This window comes from Hemibagrus wyckioides, linkage group LG04 (genome assembly GCF_019097595.1).
Source record: "Hemibagrus wyckioides isolate EC202008001 linkage group LG04, SWU_Hwy_1.0, whole genome shotgun sequence".
Lineage (NCBI taxonomy): Eukaryota > Metazoa > Chordata > Actinopteri > Siluriformes > Bagridae > Hemibagrus > Hemibagrus wyckioides.
The window spans coordinates 18,114,715-18,135,659 of NC_080713.1; the positions used below are offsets into that span (position 1 = coordinate 18,114,715).

Consider the following 20,945-nt stretch of genomic DNA (forward strand, 5'->3'; position numbering starts at 1 on the left):
TAAAATCCTGAAATAACAGAAGCACAAATATTCACACAACCCAATATCACAGCACTAAACAGGTCACAAAAGGTACACGGAAGGTATAATTAATCTTTTTGCCTGGTATTGTTGTAACCTTCACACCTACAAATGCTGATGAAGCAGAACTTAAATAATATTAACCATGTCCAATTTTCCCCCAATCACAGAGTTAGTTTGCCTGAGTACACATTTAAGGGCAATTTAACCATTAGATTTGAGCCAAACCATCCTGTTTTTGGGAGGTGAGAGGAAACCACAGAACCCAGAAGAAACCCATACAGCCATGGAGAGAATGTGAGACTCCACACACAGTAACCTGAGCTCAGGATAACACCTTGTGGGCTGGAGCAGTAAAAAGGCAATGCTACTCTGCACACTACTGTATACAGTATAAAAAATATATATATATATAAAACAAAAAGGTATGAAAAAGATAGATTTATTTAATGGCAAAATAGACCAAAACAAACAAAACAAACATTAAAACAAAAATAAAAACAGACCAGGACCAGCAACAGTACAATGTATCCACAGAGATGTTTTGGCGTTTTTCTTCACCCACTCCTCACAAAAACAGACACACATACAAAACAAAAAAAATCTGTACTTACAAAAAAAAAAAGAGAACAAAAGACATGAGGTCTTCTGAAGAACAACACTATATACAAACACTGACGATTAGCCACAATGTTAACAACAGCCTTTTCATTCCTTTTTCATAAGTCATTACAAAATGCTAACAATAATCTCAATAATAACGGTAGAAATTGAGCTCACTTCTAGTCTGATATTTAGGAGAGCCTCACCCCCAGCACGAAGAGATCATTTCCACATGACCGAGACGAGCAAGTGTTTACCTGTCAAACTAAAGCACGATCCATTCAAATGACTTAACATTCACAGGCGCAAGACCGCTGTTAATAGCACCTGTCCAGAAAAAAAAGTAGGCTATTGTATGGGAGAAGATAAACATTTAAAAAGGGAAGAGTTGCTTTGAGGACGTCAAACCTGATGTGGTCACATCAAGTACAGAAACCTCTCATAACCCCTCATCCCAACTGAGGAAAACCTCTGGAGAATCTCCACAATGGTTCAGGCAGAAACTACAATTTTCAGAAGAACTCTGAACACACCAAGCCTCAGCCAGTGGTCATGCAAACATCTGCAGCATCTTTCTTAGGGGAAAGGGCATCAGACAAGACAAGATAATGTTTGATTAAAACCTAAAACTGCATAAACTCAACTTAAAAAAAAAAAGTTAGTGTTTTCGTTTGAACTAATAATGTAGTGAGTCTGGGGGAAAGAAAAAAGAAACAATATATCTGGAAAATTCTATCTTTTAGAGTTCACCCAAACCCTCAGTTCTACTGTGCCATTCCTTCACCCATCTTCACAAACAAACTAGAAAGTCCACTTCACAAGGCTCATCTTTGCGGGCAATTGCTCTCAAAAATGTTGAATACATTAGTTTAATTATTTAACTTATTATAATATTGTAGCATAAAATTAAGAACCTGGGAAAATGTCCAGTTGCTGGACGTGCCAAGCGTTGGTAAATGTCAGTTCTGTTGAGTACTTGGAACGTACAACAGCGAGAAGCTTCCTAGGTTAGATACCCCTACCCAATGTACACCTCTGGGTGTCTTGTGGTTGCTGTGAAATGTTTAAGTGTTTGCCTATGTGTATGTGTGCAAGTATGTATCTGACAGTCCTCAGCACATGGATATGGTGACATTGATGCCCAGGTTGCCATTTTCTGCAAACAGCTGGGCGATGGAGGTGTCGAACACTAGACAGTCACTGTTCATGATGGCTGTTGCAATGCCCTCATGAATGGATCGTGGCGTGGCTTCCCAGGTAAGGCGCCGCCGGTGGCCGTTCAGCTCCAGCCGGTAGGCAAAGTTCTCTGCCTGCTTGCGCGTGCCAATCAGCTGCACGATGGCAAAGAACTGCTGGTGCCCATCATACTTCTCCTGTTTCTCCAGGACCAGCATGAAGTGGAAACCAAAGCAGGACTGCATCATGACCCAATCGACGGCACCGGGCAAATTGATGTCCGTGGCCAGGAAGACGATGTCCTCGCCCTGCAGTGTAGTGATGGACTTGTGCTGGTGCAGCAGGTGTGGCATGACGGCGTCCAGTGAGCCCTGCCACTTGCACGACGCACCCGGACATGGGCAGGAGTACGGCCGGAACTCGCACAGCTCCTCGTGCTCAGCCTTGTCTGTGTGCGGCAGTGTCACTTCGCAGCCCGACGAGGCGTACTTACATGGAAATAGCACGGAGTTGGCCACCTTTTCCATGGCCAGGTTACGGATGGAGCCCAATGGGCCACGGCACGTCGGACAGCACGTCAGCTTGGGCCGGCAGTTGCTGCACACCAGGTGGCCACTCTGGCATTGCAGGATTGGAGGCAGCACATAGTCAAAACACACCGGGCACTCGAACAGGCTGGCTAGGTCACTGTTTGAGGCAGTGGTGTTCACACGCTGGGAGGGGGCGCACTTTGAGGTTCCTGTGGGCAGCGCGGTGGCAGTCTGGCGACTCATTTCTAGAGATTGGAAAAAACAAGGACAGTTAGAAAAAGATATTATATTTTATATATCTATATATATAAAAAAGAGGCATGAAAGAAAATGCTTGATACCAACAGCAAAATGAGAAGGGGGAGAAAACAGGAGGAGGAGAAGACGGAATTATACACAAACACAAAATAGTATAATAGTACAATTTAAGTGAAAAAAATTAATAGTGAATACACATGGCAGCACTTCTGCAACACGGGGCACACAGACTGGGATAACAGTTATGCAGTAAAAATTTCTCCTAATGAATCTAAAACACAGATGTTAGATGCTGCCTTTCAGTGAACTGTTTTTTCAGTGATTCAATACAGACAGCAGGGCTATTTATTGTCTACGTAATGCACGGCCGTTTGTCTTTTCCACTCAGCAGTTCCCATATATTGTGGTCTACTTGCTATGATAAAGCCAGACTTAGGCCTTAGGGAAGTGCTTGGGGCATCTATTTTTGGCACTGACAATTTCTATACTTTTGTAAAAGGCAGAAATAGAGAGTGCGGACATGGGCAGCCTTCAGAGCGCATGCCTGCTGAAGGAGCGTTCCTATGGCAACAGGCTGCGGTGTGTGTGTGTGTGTGTGTGTGTGTGTGTGTGTGGAGAGGAGGCCGAGATCACGGCTGGATTTTTCCCTGCTGCACGGCAGAAGCAGGGCGTGATCCAGTGTTCTTACTGTGCTGCTTTACATAATCTAAACACATCTGCCTCTAGCAAAACCCAGTTCGTGGAAGCACAGTGTGACAAGGACATCCAGTGTGCTATTTTTTTCTGGCCATCACTCTCATCCAAACAACACTGATGGGTGTTCAAGAGAATGAGCTGATATTATGGGAGAAATTCTTCCATGTGAAAAGTCCGGTATGTGAATGTGCATAGCTTATAGGTAGCTTATAAACATATCTGTGATAAAGCCCTGTTTATTTTTATCCCTCTCACTGAGCTGCTCAGTCTCGTGCCAAAATTAGCACAAGAGGCCTTTAGCCAGCCCTAAATACACTTGGAGAAAATGGCTAAATGGTAAATCCTGGCTACACATGACCATGTTTTTGTTTCAACAACATGCTTATTTTGCATTTTGTGTCATGAACTGTCCTGTGTGTAGGCCTTTTCAAAACAAACATATGCACACCAACCCCACCCCAATCGAGAAACCCACCACTAAGCCAGAACTTCAATCAACTTAACGTGTAAATGACATGTGAAGAGCTGCTGGCTTGAGAGGTGCTGCTGCAATACTGAGAACAGTACAGTGTGTCCGCCTTCTGTTAAATGACACTGCCACTCGGTGTGTGCCAGCTCCTGAAAAAGACTGCAGCAGACAGCACTGATAAGCAATACCCACCTCTTTGGTGTAGATGTAGTGGAATGAGACTAAATCAAATACGTTGAGGATGTGTGAGTGAGTGTAGTGTGCACTTTAGAAGTCTATCTTAGTGATACTGGCGGTGATGAAAAACTAAATTAGTGGCAGAGTAGTTAATGGATGTTAACATTACAGAAAATGAAGCAACTACGATGTTTGCAAACCAAACAATGCGGTAATCAAACAATTTCTGCTGAGTCACTGCTACTGTATTGCTGAAATGACGCAAGACAAAAAATATGCTTGCAGGCTGGGGTACCTTCTGGTAGAGTCTGGATTATTACTGCATAGATCAAAACCAGATCATTTCTGTCTGGAATTAGTCTACTTCCTAGATCCATCACTGTTCTGCATATAATCTACAGCTCAGCCGTGTTCCAGATGTATTCCTCTCAGAGGATTTACATTTCTACATAACCAAATATGAACATGCCTTAGTAAGAAAGCAGAAAACATCAACAGGCATAATAGTACTAACCAGCTATTAACATGGAAAATCTGACAGTTCATCCATGTAAATAACATTTGTTCTTACTAATGTATTTCTGGGAGTTTAGTCATGTCTAAGTCTAAGTCTGTCACATGGTATCATTTTTTTTAAGACTGTGCATGTGGAAAGATTATGCCGTCTTTTACATTCTACTAAATGACCGTACAATCCTGCCTGAATGATTACATAAAGATTCCTTTATATCCCATAAGAAAAGAGGTTTCATCATTTTTCTTCAGTTATGGAGACAATCCAGACAGCACTCTTTCCTACCATACTTGCATAGCCTCACGTCCTACAACAAGCAGCTTTAGGCCAGAACAAAACTAAGTTTGCATCAATATGAGGTGTATGTAGTATGCATGGAACATTAGTAGTGAGTGGCACAAGTGATCGCATGGTCCTCATTCATAATTACTACAGGTTTTCTCCGCAAACACAGAACTGTGACTATTGCTATAGCTCTTCCCCAGGTCTTACGATACAGCTGATTAGCAACCACAATCATCACAAACGAAACATACCCAAAAAAGACCATTCCAACTGAAGAGTATTCTGACTTTTATAAGTATGGTGTTTCAGTTCTTGCTTGAGCTATTTTTGTTAGAGATTTGAAATGAGATATTAATCCATTTAAAACATTAAACTATCCCAGCCAAGTCTGAGTGCTCATCTGTGCTGGAAAAGGACGTTCCAAGAACATTACAAATATCCATCTATAATCTCTGGATGTTTTCTAGAAATTACACTGCTTCAAATACTGATGGATCCTGAAACTTTTATAGTTTATAAAACATGAAGTAAAGTTAAATATATATATATATATATATATATATATATATATGCATATATATATATATATATATATATATATATATATATATATATATATATATATATATATATATATATGCATATATATATATATATATATATATGCATATATATATATATATATATATATATATATATATATATAAATATATATATATATATATATATATATATATATATATATATATATATATATATATATATATATATATATATATGCATGCAAGTCAATGGAACAGTCCCAAATAAAGGGGAAAAAAGTGAATTGATGTGAAAAGGATACTCAGGTCAGTGTTTTTTTCCTCTCAATTCCCATCTTTTTAAAGGTTCGATTTGAATATCTCTCCTGTAACATTCCTGTTTCTCTTTGTAATAAAACCAGCTGCCTGAGACCAGTCACACCCTTTATTCCAGGAAAGTGCCGAACTGAACTGCTGTGTAAGTGGAAAGTCTGCAGCCCATCACATAGCACAGGAAATCTTGTATCCCCAGAGGAAGCAACTTCAGCAGCGCTAATGAAAGTCTGTATGACATGACTACAAGCTATACATACACTGATGTTCGTGTACTCCGTCGTCACTGACCTATAGGACAGCCCCTTTTTTGAACGGATTTGGAATACGTTACGATTTTACACAACTCGTTTTAAAACAGAACTTCCATACAGCAATTATGTGTGATTAAAGTTTAGAACTACTTATTTTCTTTGTATTACATCTACTATAGGAATACGAGTTTGGACACACAGACACAAAAAAAAACAAAAACAAAAAAACAAACAAAAACAACACTTGCCTTGCCTCAAACGTAGCAACTCAGCCATGATATAGCTGGTGTCTGAAGTCTGTTCATTTAGTTCTGCACTGGAGCCATGTTGATAATGTAGCTAAAAAGTAAGGGAAGTAAGGATTTTAGCCTTTAAACTCTAGCAAAAAAACGAGAAAAGCTAAATCTGCCCACCATGTAGGTCTTGGATTGAAGATAAACTTGAATTTGAAGATAAACATTTATTTGTTTGAACGATTGCTTTAACCAGGAAACAATCTTTCACGTCATGCATTAGCTGTAAGAATGTGAGCATTAAGAGTTTGCCTGCTTATGTGATGAGAGTCGTGTGACCTCTAACTGACCCAACATTGGTGCAACAGCATCAAATACTTGTATTATCTGTTAATCATGTTAGTTAATATGGAAACAGGCAAGAATGTCAGGAGTGTAATTTAACCAAACCATTCACCCTTTACAGTCAGTTCTATCTGCCACCATAGTTTAACTGTAGAACTAAAACTATGTACCGTTTGTATCCATGAATTGCAGTAACATTCAGTTACAAGCTAGCCGTAATCTGCACACAGCTCTGACCCTGTTCTGACATGTTCCTAAACAAACTATACAATAGAAGCAGCAGCCAGCCTGAAAACCATCAGAGAAGCTAAAACTCAGTGTTGAGCTGAACCTGAATAACTACACTGAATAAGGCTGTCAGTTATTCTGTATAGAAATAAACACCAGGCACAAGTGCATGTTGCTCGTCAAAGCAGAGTTTCTGCTTGCCAAAATTTGTTTGACCTTTGCCTGAAATACCGCTACATACACTTATAAGAAATAGTTCATTAAATAATGTATTTTTAAACTTCAATGAAAAAAATAAATGCCACCCACTCCTTTATAATAAAGGCAAAATGCAATAGCTTCCTTTACATATTGTTAACATTGTGGTTTGAGTATCATTTCAGAGCACGTCATCTGCAAGCATTAGTAGTCTTACTACACTTTCTCATTCTGGTTCCTACATTACCCACAAAGCCATGCCACTACCTGCTGCGAGAAGTGGCAGTGAGAGAGAGAGAGTGATGCAGAAGCACATTAATCCTTTAGGTCTCTTCAGCTCTCTCATGTCATCTGTACACTCAGAGAATACCTCCAACTTCAATCAAAGCCATCATGCTCATCATCATGTTTATCACTAACTAGTTGAGCACGTCATAACTCGGCCCATCCGCACCGTTCAGTGCGCTCAACTGTGAAACTTTCACTGCTTCCAGAAGTAAGGAATACAACACCACCCAACAGATATCTAGAACGAATGGTAATATATTGGATATATTTAACGTGCATCGGGATGGCATTTTCTTTTAAGTGCTTAGCATATTGAAGCGTTTCGGCTTAACCCGTGTTTAAATACAAGATTCTGATTAACGTGTAAGAATTTTTTATTCGTATACTGACTAATTAGATTATAATTATAGGCACAGCCGCTATATTTGTATATTCCAATTGTTAATGGTGCATTTTGAATTTATTTACAGAAAACTATCATTTGATCATCGCCATTTGTGACATGAAACACAGGAAAAGGAACCTCAGTGAGGCTGTTAATTTATATCTGTCTGTCTGTCTGGAGGAGTTTCATTATAGAGGAGACATTTTATTACAGACACCTCTCATCTTTTTTTTTCCCCCCAGAAGACTTTTAAAAGCAATTTTCAACTGCGAGCTATTATGTACAAGATTTCTACACTTTCAAATACATAGAAGGAGCATGTGGTAAGCTTATGGAAGACATGATGGATGTGGAGAATTTTTTTATTTTTTTTATTTTGATGCATGACACCACGGATACATAGAACAAGCTGCATTGTGTTGTGGTCACTTTAACAAATAACACAGTAAGCAGCAGGATCTAACTTTTTGGAGCCTGGACCTTGTGCAGCTGGATTACTTTTATTTTACTGACGCAGCTTCACCTATACAAACTAATGTAATGTTAAATTATTGTTTCTTATTGTGGGTCAAACACTAATGACTCATGTTTACATCACAATATTGCAAATATGGAAAAAATATAATCTTTAAAGTTATACTAGTATTGTCATGAAGAATATTACCTACCCCTATCTAAAACTCTAATTAGACACATTTTCTATTCTTCAGTTGACAAAACCATAGACTGCAGTTTGTTTATCAGACCTGACTGGATGACAAACACACACACATACACACACGGGTTAACAAAAGAGCACAAAGAAGTCTGACCTTTGAGAAGCTCAGTTTGTTCTACCGTATGTCAACTCAGCATTCTACATGTCAAAAGTGACCATGTGGTCAAGCTGACTGCTTCACCATTTGAGACTGTGGCTTGAGGTCAGACTTCATTATTTAACCAAGTCCACTGAGATCTTGGGTTTGTTCATTAGTATACGATTTGGTAATGTGTGGCCTGTGGTGTTGCATTGTTTTCATTAGCAATTTACATTAACAGTGTCAGGAATTAATATTTATTTCATATTCAGCAATGCTGTTTCTTTCGTTTTTTTTACATTTCAGCATAATTTGCACACTGAAATAAAAACATATCAGTAATGTGCCTGTAAAGAGCCAAAAGTCATGAAGACAAAGACATTCTATAACCAGTGAAGCAACTCTGGCCTTTTAAGTTTGTCCATGTTGACAACACAAGTAAACAGTGGTGGACTGGCTGTTTGGAAGGTTGGGAATTTTCCTGTATGTTCTATGACGTTACTGCTCAAAGACGGATTAGTTCAGGCCGCAAGTTCTGATTATCAAGTTCCTGTGTTTGTGGAAGCAGGCAGACTAGACAATGCAGGGAAAAAAAGCAGACAGACGATGGGGAGAAATGATAAAACAACAGAAAATCTGACGTAAAACAGTTTTCAAAAATAAATAAACCTTTATTTTTAATTGTCTGCTAGTGAATGCAAAATGCGATGATGGCAAGAGCAGTGTTATAAAATAATACATTTCAATTCTCGCACAGTTGTTTTCTCATTTATGTGCCATTACACGTTGAGTTTAATGCAACTTTGCTTTCATACTAGTCACTTTAAAGCAAGTTAACGGGATTATTTTTCAGTCCACCGCTGCAAGTTAATAAAAGGTTTGCGGTAACTCTGTAAAAAATCTGTTTTATTTTTCTTGACAACATCCCGCATGTATGTCCAAGCTATAAACTACAATAACGCCACAAAAACCCTGTTGTGGTAACAGGGTGGGGCATGCATGCAGCACACATGAATCACTGTGAAGCACTGAAGTAACCAACAACTAACTGAGATCTGCCATATATAAATAAATCACATAATCTGTAAGGTATACGACAAACCACTTCATAACCATTCTGCGTGATATTTTTAGACACTTTAAACGGCCCCGTTTCCCATTACTGCTGCTGTAAGCAATCCTTTATGTGTAAAGCAATAATTATTGTTAATTGGTTGAATTCTTTTTTTCAGGAAAGAACATTTTAATGACTTTTTTTGTGAAACAGTTAAGGGTCTACTGTTATTATACCTCAATGTTGCAGCAGTGTGCCAGCACACAACTGACATGTTCAGATGATCTTTTAGCAGCACCAGTAGTGAACAGTGGGTTTAAAAGAGAGATAAGAGAGGGGGAGCAGGTGGTGTGGCGTGCTGAGGGCAGGCTCAAACAAAACACTGTACCACCACTCCCCATGCTGCAAGTGCCAACAGTGGGTCACAGGGCATGGGTGTCTGAGAGCAAAGACCTGCCCTGCTCCTCCAGATGGTGATGGAGAGAGATTACAGGGCCAAGTCACAGTGAAGGACACACTCTTCAATTATCTGGTCCCCTCCTTCTCCATCACCCCTATTTTCACCACAACTGTAGCATTTTCCAGGACTTCTTTTTACTCCACATACTTAAGCTAAAACATCCTTAAAAAACTAACATGTAGATAACCCACGCAAAAAAAAGGTGATGCTTAAAAAAATTTTGAAGTACTGAGAACTTACCTTCGTCCATATGATTCCCCAGTAAGGCTATTTTCTTCTCTTGAAATGTGTGGACCTCTGCAAAGAGAAAAAGAAAAATAATGAAAGACTGACTGAGCTCTGTTGAGTGACCCTTGTGCTCAGCTGCCGTTAGGCAAGTTACCTTTTCTATTCAACAAGACTGGCTTTACCTGAAAGATGAAACTATATTACCGTCCGCCTTGAGTATGACAGGTTAGGAGCGCATAGACTTGCACTGACAAGTAAACTAAACATTTCCCCCAAACATGTGTACTAACATTAGGCTAAACTTGATTGAGAAGCATGATATAACACTGTATACATGGAACACAAATGAAGCCAGAACAAAGAGCAGTTTCTTAAGAGTCAAAACACACACACAGCCAGACAGACAGACAGCAATATGGGCCCATGTGACTACTTCAGATTAGTGCTTTTAATATTTTAGTATATCTTTACTGATAAAATGTTTAACAGCTTTTCAAGTTTAAAGCTAGTTAATGATAAGCTAATGACACGAGAACCAGAAATACAAAGTCAATCAATCTAAAATATTAATACAGCCCATTACTCAAAGATGGTCAGATTTAGCACTAACATGATAAAATTTTTAGACCCCACCTACATATACAGACATGATTTTCATTGCATTCTGGCCTCTTGTTCACATTAAAACAGCATTATTGGTTAGAGTAGATTTAAAACTAGCATCTTCAGAGTTTATGGACTTGAAAATGCATGCTCTGACAACACAACACCAACCTGAATATGGCCAGTGAGGCTTGTGTGTTTGCTATCAGTCTGTGTGGTCTTCATTTACCATGGCTGCTAATCAGGATGTTACTGTGTGGTAGGTAATTTCTTCTTTTAATTGAGAACATTATTTTCACTGAATACGACAAGCTGCACTGCTTTTGAGTGAGTCCACCACTCTGGTGGTACAACCTGGCACTGCAAACGGAGTTTTATGATATTACCCAAGTGGCATTAGTATTTCCACATCAGAGTCAGACCACACATGAATCCTTGTGTCCATTTTTTTTTTGTTTTAGTACACTTAGCAAACTGTGAAAGAAGTTACTGAAGATGAATGAATGAATACATGAGCTTAGACATAATCATGATGCTACAAATCATATGAAAAACATAAGTAGTGGTATATATAGGAAGTGTATAAATGAATAAATGTTTATACAGCAAGTCGACACAGATTCTACCCGACATCCATACATTGACCCTCAGAGGCAAAAGGTAAAGAGGGGATTAAAGAGGTGCACAGAGCTGTACGTGATCCAGTGAGTGAATCAGCACTGTCTTTGTGGGCAGGCGTGTTCCAGCTTGTCCTGGCTTTATTGTCACATTGGACCGTTTACTACTAAACACACTTACTGTTACTACAGTACACAGTTACATTCCAGTGCTCTCATTTGCACGATTCATAAAAATGGAAAGAAAAGAAAAAGAAAAGAAAAAGAACTGTGGAAAATAAAAATTACACAGATTTACAACTGCCCACCAAAACAATAAATAAAAATATTTAACTTTGTTCTAACAAATTTGTGAAACCTAAGTGAAATTTCTTTTTAAAGATAAAAATAAAACCTGATGAATTGTTCATGGAAATATTATTTTTCAATTACTCTCATTAGCTCTCAATTCATGTCTTGTTTCCCTGATGTATAAACATGAGGTTGCGCACACAGATAGCACATAGCAATGACTGCCACAGTCTCTGGATTTGAACCTTATCACTTACTGCAAGTGGCAGTCTTTTTATATGGGCCTATTAATTTTTCTTCCTCATGTTCATGAAGGATACCAATACTTAAGAAGTATGAGGGTAAAACAACATATGTGTAAAGGAATGCTTTACAAAATGTAAAAGTTTCATTCTCTCTCACACCGACAGACAGAAACACACAAAGCAGAGTAGTCCTGTGTAAGAAATGACTGGAATCTTACAGCAGACAAGGAAAAAGCAAATTACACCAAGCAAGGAAGTGCCTGCTTTGTTTTTTAAAGTCTCAGTCTAGCACAAGCACAAACACCCATACACAAAGACAGAAGCTACCTTGCTGGAATTTACCTAAAGATCAGGCTCAGATTAGGCCTCTTAGTGAGATTCACTCCATTCCCATATGAACATAAAGCCCAAGTCTTGTGTTTATAGGATGATGTCTGGAGACCTCATCAGACAACATTCCATACAGGCTGTCTGACAGCCAAGAGCTAAAAGAGAAGAGTCATACAGCATGCACTGGGCTTGTGTTACCTTTAGGCTTGCTGGCCGTTCGGGCAGCTACGCATGTGAAGAGCTTGAACACCCCCTTCCATGAGTAGACAGGCTGCAGCCTAGCGGTGGGAGACATGGGGATTGCAGCGACTCTTCATTGCGCTCTTTCCATAGAAACAAAACAGCCCATAACAGAGGGCCCCCAGCCAGTCTAATATCTGATATGCTCACTCAGTGCTGGCTCAGATAAAAATACTGCTCCACCAGCTCTCTCAGGTCCACTGCCAGATACTCCCAGGACACTTCAGGGTGAGGCCTGGCCACTTACCCACACTCATGCAAAACCCTGCAAGCTATCCAAATGTTTGTTCATTGACTGCTACAAAGTAGTCGTGTGGCTTAAAGGCCAAAAAACATCCTTTAAAACGCAGCCCAGGAAAAGCACGATGAGCAGTGGAGAACCCAAATGAAGAAATCCAGGAGTAATCCAAAAAATGTATACTGAGCACAGAGTGCCTGGCAGGAAGCTTAAGAGGGAGCCCAAGGAGAGTGGGAGCAGGAGGGAGAGCTGAGGAAGAGAGGAAAACCAACAGCAGCAAAGCCAGTTTCCCCACTCGTCTAAAGGCACATTCCAGCGGCAGACTGAGGGGCCACTCCCAGGCAGGCCCAAGTATCCTGTGTGAACTCCAGATGAGAGACGGGAAGAAGAGCGTATTCTCTGAGGGGCAGGGGTAAAATCACAGCAAAGCGCTACAGAGAGAAAGAAAAGAGTCCAGCCTGCATACACTTTCGCCAATGCAGTCTGTAGGCTGAGGAGTCGAATGTCAAGCCGGAGTTGGAATGCCCCCCCCACTCCCCCGTCTCACTCTCGCTCACTGCGCCGGAGCTGTATTTTGGGCCTGGCTCGTGTCAGATTACACAGCTCCACCTCCTCCTTTAACCATGTGCCTCAGACAAAGAGACACTCTAATATAGAAGCACTACACCGAAACCCACAGAAGAGGGCACAGAAGGAAAACAACTAGAAAGTAACTATACTGTTCTTACTATTAGAAAGCATTTAATTAAAACAACAACAACAACAACAACAACAACAACAACAACAACAACAACAACAACAACAACAACAGGGTCACTACCACCAAATTCTTTTAAAATGTTCATTAATAATATTTGGTGAACTCAAACTTAAAAATGATTTCAGCACTGAAGCAGCTCTGGTACAGAGCCTCGTCATACACTGACACTGGAAATGCTTTTTCACTACACCATCATCAATAACCACACTGTCCAAGTATCTTCAACACCCAAAATACTCAATGCAGTGTAAACACAGATACACTCAAGTCCGCCAAGACTTGACCTTTCTTCCTAAGGAGCTCAAGTTAGTGCCATTGATGACCACAACATGGTAAAAACAGCAAATGCTACAGGATACATGACCTCATGTGCTGAATGATGCCATCAAAACACCCTAGAAGAATGCCAAGCCTAGCATTTTATCTGGCAAAGTTTCTTTGCATGTTGATAAAGCTAAAGCAAATCCATACCTTGGTTTCCAAAATACAAATGCCAAATTGTCAGGGAACAAAGAGCATGTTAAAAAAGGGACCATATGAATGCTTTGGGGCTTCAAGAGAGAATCACTCACCTTTCTAAAATTCCCGCCATGCAAGAAAGGCGATGACGATGACACTTCTGCAACATCAATGACTCAGCGACGCTACAAACCCGAGAACTCGTAGCACCCTCTTAAAAAGCCACTGACCAATTGATCACAGTTTCTGTTTCAAGTTTCACCTTTACAAAAGGGCAAATGCAAAGCTACGAGTCACGCAAGCCTCTTTTACACTGTTGGACTGAATGGTTACCGTTGTTATCATGGCATAGACTCGAGCATGGGAATTTGAGAACTCTTTAAAGATGCTACAAATTAATTGTAAGGGCAACATTCAAGTGGACTATGAGCTAAATATTGTGGTCAAGTTCATTGCAGATCATTGTGGGAGACTAGATTTTAAGTCCAAAATACACATGTTGCTTTATTCTGTTTCAGTCTTTCTCAAAACCTACAGACAGATCCATTCTCTCTGCAGGCAGTTGGAGGGAGCTACCACCAGTGCAGCCAAAAATTTTATAACATTTCATTAAGCAATGCCATTAGATGGTTAATTTAAAACATTAGCAGGAAATATGGAAAAAGATTGTTTACTTGAGTGATAATATTTATTTGATTGATGTTTATTTAGGTGCACAACATGATTATGTTTTACCCAACTTAGTTTGAACTATGTTTTACTCAAATTAGGTGTAGTCTATTCATTTCATACCAGTCTATTCATAAGCTGATTAGCAGAGTTCAACTTAAATGGCTGACATTATAAAGGCATCCTGTTGGGGCAACGTTCATCTGAATGACTGGAGCAAATGGAGACTAATGAGAGAATGCTGGCCTGTCAAACATTTATTTTTATTTCTGTCGAATTGCTTTTGAATTTTAGAATACACCTAGATGTGCCTTCAATACACATGTGCCTCATTTTTAATGCACACTGAAAAAAGGGCAAATACTTATGCTGAACTTGACTTAACTTAGAGGTGGGAATTGTAATGTTATTTCCAACCACTATGTCTACAAGGTTTAAAAGGAGGGGGAAGTTGGCAGACTCCATGTTTGTCTTTTGTTATTAACAAGCTAGCCAGCTGTGATGAGTGATCTATAAGGAAATCATAGTTGAAAAGACTACCCTGATTTCTCAAGTAGGAATTCCAAGATGCAAGGGTGTTTCCATGACTTTTCCTGGTCAGCATTACATCAAGTCACTCCACCTGCACAGTGTACAGTTGGCTAACCATACAACTATCAAGCATTTAAAAAAAAAAAAACCAACAACTAAAAATGGTTTAAAGTATTCAGGACTTAACCCTGAATTTGCTGAAATGCCATTTGAACAGTTTCTCTCCTTGCTCTGAACCACTTAGCCCTAGAGTGTAAAAGGCATACATTCTTGCGACTGTATAAGTATGTGACAGTGGTTTTAAAAGTGGGGTATTACTAACATCTCAAACCCTGATCTCTTTAAATCCATTTCTTTCAAAAGAAAGGCCATCCACTGGATGCCTCACTAACCTAAACACACTGATGGCAAATTTATTTTACTTGCCAAGTGTGCATGTGGTAACTGAAAGACAAAAGTTCACACAAAAACATTAAATATCAGCTCTTTATAGGATTGATACCCAGGACCTTTACACGACTAGACACACAAAGGATACAAAAATTGCACATTGTCCATGCAAAATAGTTTTAACTACTGACACTATCACAACCACTGACACTAATGGATTCAAACCCACTTCTTGAATATGAACAGGAACAACAAAACATCAAATTATAAATTGATGCTGAACCTGGCATTAACATCTGTCCTCTGTGCCTTTAGTTGATGCTCAATGTATGTGGATTTATCTTAGCTAGCTACTCAACTAGGCTAGTTTAATGACAACCGTTTCTATTTTCTTTTTAATGAGTTCATTCAATTAAGGCCACAAAAGAAGCATCCTATTTAATCACACCCAAGAGGACTGTAGTATAACTCTGCAAAACCAGTAAGACATCACTTGAAAAGCTATAACTTAAAAAGTAACTACAGTTTGGGGACCACAATAATAAAGTTTGAATGTTTAAATACTGTTTTTATGAACTGACTTTATAGCTTTGCATTGCAGACAGAGCTATAGCGACATGTTAGGACTACGGCAATAACACCGCCTTCAACTACTGTCTGAAGCCAAATGAAGCAGAACGTACTGTCTGCTACGCACTTCATTACAGAGTCCATCCCAGCCATTACCTCCTCTTCATCTCAAACAGATCCGTTGCATGGAGAGAGCCCATTAGTGCCCCGCCTGGTAACGTGATACGTGTGGAGAGCACAGCACTCAGTTTGCTAAGGTAACGTGCAGCTGAAACCATTAGAAGACTAATGCAGTATACCATGTGACCAAACAGAGTGTGCATCTCTGTGTGTGTGTGTATGGCAGACTATACCAACACTCTTATGATCCAACACCAAATGCAAAAACAACCAATAACTTTCAGTGACAAAAGTGTAATATTTAGCAGCATGAAAAAATGTAAGCTGGACAAACTGGCTGCAGAGAGGTACCAGAGTTCAACTACAAGCACAGCACTGGATGAGAGTAAACAAGTAAACAACTCTGCCTAGCTGAACGCTAATAAATGTGTGTGACTGCTACACCCTCTTAAAAGCCAGCCAGGAACAGGTTTACAAACATACTATACTATATTATATTATATTATATTATATATTATATTATATATTATATTATATATTATATTATATTATATTATATATTATATTATATATTATATTATATTATATATAAAAAAGAAATCACTGTGCAATTAACACTATCCACTGTACACCTAGAGAACAAAAATACCCAGGTTAGGTGATGAGAAAAATAGGGTTAGTGGGTTAGGGATAGCTAGCATCTGAGTGTTTAATATGCACAGAATCAATTCCAACACAGACAGACATGAGACTAGCAGTGTGCTGTCAGATTACAGTGGAGCCACTGAGTGTAACTGGTCCTCATTATCTGTGACAGTCACATTAATAAGCACAATAGAGTTTTTATTCTCTTAATGCTTTCGTAATAAAGAGAAAGCCGATAATTATATCCGTTTGAATACCTGGGCCGCATCCTAAACCACATAATAACGTGCTAAATAGTTAGTCAGCACACCGCTGGTGTCATAACTATTGAGGCATACTACTTAATACATACCACTTGCAGATTGGAATGTGGACCTGATTTCTCAGTGCAGGTGTATTCATTTGTGCAGTGCAGAAGAGCACAAAACACAGCAACAAGAAGTGGCATGAAATCCCTAAATCTTACATCCATGAGCTTTAATGTAAAAATAGGCATGTTCTCAACTGTAAGGCACATCTGTGGCCTAAATATTGTGTCCCAGTATTTTTCAAGGGCTGTAGGATACACACTGACATGATATTGTTGCTAGTAAGAGAAAACATCATGGATAACAAAACTTTAGTAGAGTCAATTCAGCACCCATTCTATTCTATTTAATCAGAAGAAACCCCTGAATAAAACCATCTCACCTTCTAGAGACACACAATATGAAGGCTTATTTTTTACAGTTGAACAGATGGCCAACTAGTATTATGATCATCCAGTGATTATCCAGCAGGTACACTTATACGAGGGAGAGACAGAAATGGTATTTAGTATCTGTGTATGGGAGAGGATAGCTCCTTCTGAGACGCAACTGTGGGGAAACAATATAAAAGAGAAAGAGGCAAAAGGACTCAGGACACAGAAGTTGTAAAAGGACTCAAAAGAAGCAGCTGTCATGTGGTGAGAGGTTGCCAACTGTGCATTGCTCGGCATGTGCAGCTGCTAGTGAGCCTGCAAAAAAGCCAAGGGGCAGACCGATACTGAACACATGAACTAGTTAACCGGCAACACAATATAAAATGACTCCACTAGGCCTCATACATGAATAATCCAATTTACGTGATTATCATATGCAAGGTTAAGCGCTGGCATCACACAATCAATACAACTCAATCACTTGCTCCATGATGGCAGCAGATGCTACCCAAACAGACCATACAGAGTTAATAGCCTTTTCCTTAATGTCCATCTGCTATTCCAGCTAGAATTTGTGACAATCCAGTTACATAAATGCTTACAAAAATCTGGATAACAGTTGTTGGAAAATATCAATTATCTCTTTGTGGCTATTAATAAGAATTTGTAGTAGTTGCGATTTGTTTGTAAGTAGTGCATCATGTTACTTACTACTTTTGACTAACATTATAAAGTGTAAACAGAAATCTGTCTTCCAGTCAGTGATCGTCAATTTCTCTGTCCTTGACTTTTCTTTAAACATGTTGTGTGGTTGACAGGGTAAACAAAATCTTTCAAACTTTCTCTAACCATGTAGCTAGTCACTGGTCCAATGAGCTGCTTTCAGCAAAATAATCTACATCAGTGCATGTGATTGGTTAATCCTTACAGAAGATGAAGTGCTTAATAGTTTAAAATCTAGAGTCATGAAACTAGGGTCAGCCCCCATTACATTTTTCAGATCAGCTACAGTACATTTTCTCCCAAACTCTGTGCTCATTAATATATAAAAGATGGTTAGATCACCAGTTTTACCAGTTTCAGACACCATAATGACTACCATAGTGACCACAATTACAAAGCTCTTTAACCTAAATCGCCCTAGGAAACCAAAGTCCAAATTAAAAGCCTTGTGCAATTATCTGAACTTTTCTTCAGGTTGTTTTGCTCAACAATAAGTGAACATGAACTTGAACACAAACAAATCCATATATCCTGAATGTCGCAGCAAAACAAATAGACTAATAGTCGTTAAGGATGCTTGACCTGCGCCATCTTATCACGGATTTACCATGGACAGGTATTACCTACTGTAATTAATATAACAGTGCAGTTTACAGGAGCTTAAAACTGACACACTCCAATTCGTCGCTTCAATACAGAGCCCATCAGCAGCAAGGATGCAAGCAAGGCTTGGGATTAAATCGCGACTGCTGTGTAAACAAAACAATCGATCACACTGCCAACATTAACTCCAAGACGCAAATAATGCATCCGAGTAGCAGGTTTCCTGTGTTAAACGCAGTGTGCTGTTAACAGTGACCTCGGTCAGTTATTACACACAGGACTGTTATTTTCTATCACGCGAAACATAATGATATAGATGCTGCGATTAAGAACAACAGGTTACCAGCCTTTAGGTATCACGTCCTAAGCTGCATTACAGCAGGCATACAGCCTACTTAGCTGCATGTCAAAATCGCTAGCTGCTCACGGGCTTCACTACAGCTTATACACTCATCTTCAGCCTGCTCGTGCCTTATTATTATTCTGGGTCAGCGGGTCGCGTGCTGGCTGGCGATAGAGCTAGCTAGCACGAAATATCAAAGCTGCTACTAAATGTAGTGTGGACATAACATGACATTTTTGTATTATTTACAATGACTGTTTTAATGTCATTTCAGAGCCGCATGAGGAGGTGGCCAAATTGCTAGGCAGCTAGCTGTATACACAAAATCATACCTAGCTAGCTGTCCATACAGCTCGCTAGCGAGCTTAGGTAACCATTTAATTAGCCAACTTGGCAAGGTAAAAAAGACAAAAATCATACACACGTACATGTTTGTACAGACACATAGAGATATCTGTATAGTTTTTGTTCTATAATGGGGACATTGGTTATTCACTGTGAACGCCAGCCTCACGAATGCTATAGTGACAAACTAATCTGCCATGTTTACAAGCTATCGTCATTAGCCTTGAAGCTAACTAGCGTTAGCCAGCCGTTGTTCGAAACATAAAGGTAACCCCGTTAGCTCAAACGAAGCATATTACTCGTACAATTATCCACAACTTACCTCTAAATAAAAATCCTTGTGTTTCTCCTATTAAAACCCAAACGGACAATCCGCCCACTGTTATGATTTGGCCGTTTCAATGTCCACATTCGCAGCGGAGCTACAATGAAGATGCTGTGGCTGCCGGCAGCCTCGGGCTCGCGCACTCAGCGACTCAAATAGTTTCGTAACAAGGCCGCAGGCGGCGCTGTGCTCCCTGCTCTTACCACATTTCACTGATGGGCTATATCTGATTATAAGCGCGTGCTGCTAGGACACAATGTGAGCTATATGTCGTCTGCTCTCAGACTCATGATTACGCTACGTGTGAGATACGTGTTACTGACTCTTTTCAGAGCAAGGTGATATGCGATAATTTGCATATTCATCGAACAGTCGTGCTCATTTGCGTATCAAAACATGTAACATGGGAATGTCAGATTTCTAAAGTTATCGAAGAATAAGACGGAACAGAATAGAATATGATTTTTTCCTCGTCACAGCACCACAAACTAACATATTCACTTTCAATATTCACTTTATTATGGTCAGGGCCACAGTGGAGATGGAACCCCAAGCATTTGTGTATACACTGACCACTCATAACATTACGATATATTGTGTTGGACCCCCTTTTGCTGCCAAAACAGCCCTGACCCATCATACACTGTGTATTCTGACACCTTTCTATCAGGAACAGTATTAACTTCTTCAGCTGCAACAATTCTTCAATTTGAGCAACAGTAGCTCGTCTGTTGGATCGGATCACACAGGCCAGCCTTCGCTCCCCATGTGCATCAGCGAGCCTTGGCCGTCCATGACCCTGTCACCGGTTCACCACTGTTCCTTCCTTGGAACACTTTTGATAGATACTGACCACTGCAGACCAGGAACACCCCAGAAGAGCTGCAGTTTTGGAGATGCTCTGATCCAGTCGTCTAGCCATCACAATGTGGCCCTTGTCAAACTCACTCAAATCCTTACGCTTGCCCATTTTTCCTGCTTCTAACACATCAACTTTGAGGACAAAATGTTAACTTGCTGCCTAATATATCCCACCTACTAACAGGTGCCATGATGAGGAGATAATCAGTGTTATTCACTTCACCTCTCACTGCTCATGATGTTATGCCTGATCGGTGTACATAGTCACCAAATTCTGTCTGCTGTCAAGAAAGCAAACAGAA

General features: G+C 39.7%; 1 protein-coding gene across 5 annotated transcripts; it reads right to left on the reverse strand.

Annotated features, from left to right (window-relative positions):
• Nucleotides 1-447: 447 nt before the first annotated feature.
• siah1 (siah E3 ubiquitin protein ligase 1) lies at nucleotides 448-19,947 on the reverse strand. Of its 5 annotated transcripts, none has more exons than XM_058387472.1 (4): nucleotides 19,780-19,947; nucleotides 10,066-10,122; nucleotides 6,091-6,176; nucleotides 448-2,575 (listed from the first exon to the last, which is right to left on the reverse strand). In XM_058387472.1, the coding sequence occupies exon 4, from the start codon at nucleotides 2,571-2,573 to the stop codon at nucleotides 1,737-1,739; it is 837 nt and encodes a 278-aa protein (XP_058243455.1). In that variant the 5' UTR covers nucleotides 2,574-2,575; nucleotides 6,091-6,176; nucleotides 10,066-10,122; nucleotides 19,780-19,947; the 3' UTR covers nucleotides 448-1,736. The 5 variants fall into 5 exon arrangements, with proteins under 5 accessions (XP_058243455.1, XP_058243452.1, XP_058243453.1 ...); XM_058387469.1 differs by having other exon boundaries at nucleotides 6,086-6,176; XM_058387470.1 differs by lacking the exon at nucleotides 19,780-19,947 and adding an exon at nucleotides 12,338-12,399 and having other exon boundaries at nucleotides 6,086-6,176.
• Between the last annotated feature and the right edge of the window lie 998 nt (nucleotides 19,948-20,945).

Coding starts and splice junctions, on each gene's coding strand:
- siah1 (XM_058387467.1), bottom strand. CDS start 12,434: ATGTCTCCCACCGCTAGGCTGCAGCCTGTCTACTCATGGAAGGGGGTG. Junction 10,123..12,337: donor AACGGCCAGCAAGCCTAAAG/GTAACACAAGCC, acceptor TTCTCTTTGCAG/AGGTCCACACATTTCAAGAG. Junction 2,576..10,065: donor GGGGAATCATATGGACGAAG/GTAAGTTCTCAG, acceptor TCCAATCTCTAG/AAATGAGTCGCCAGACTGCC.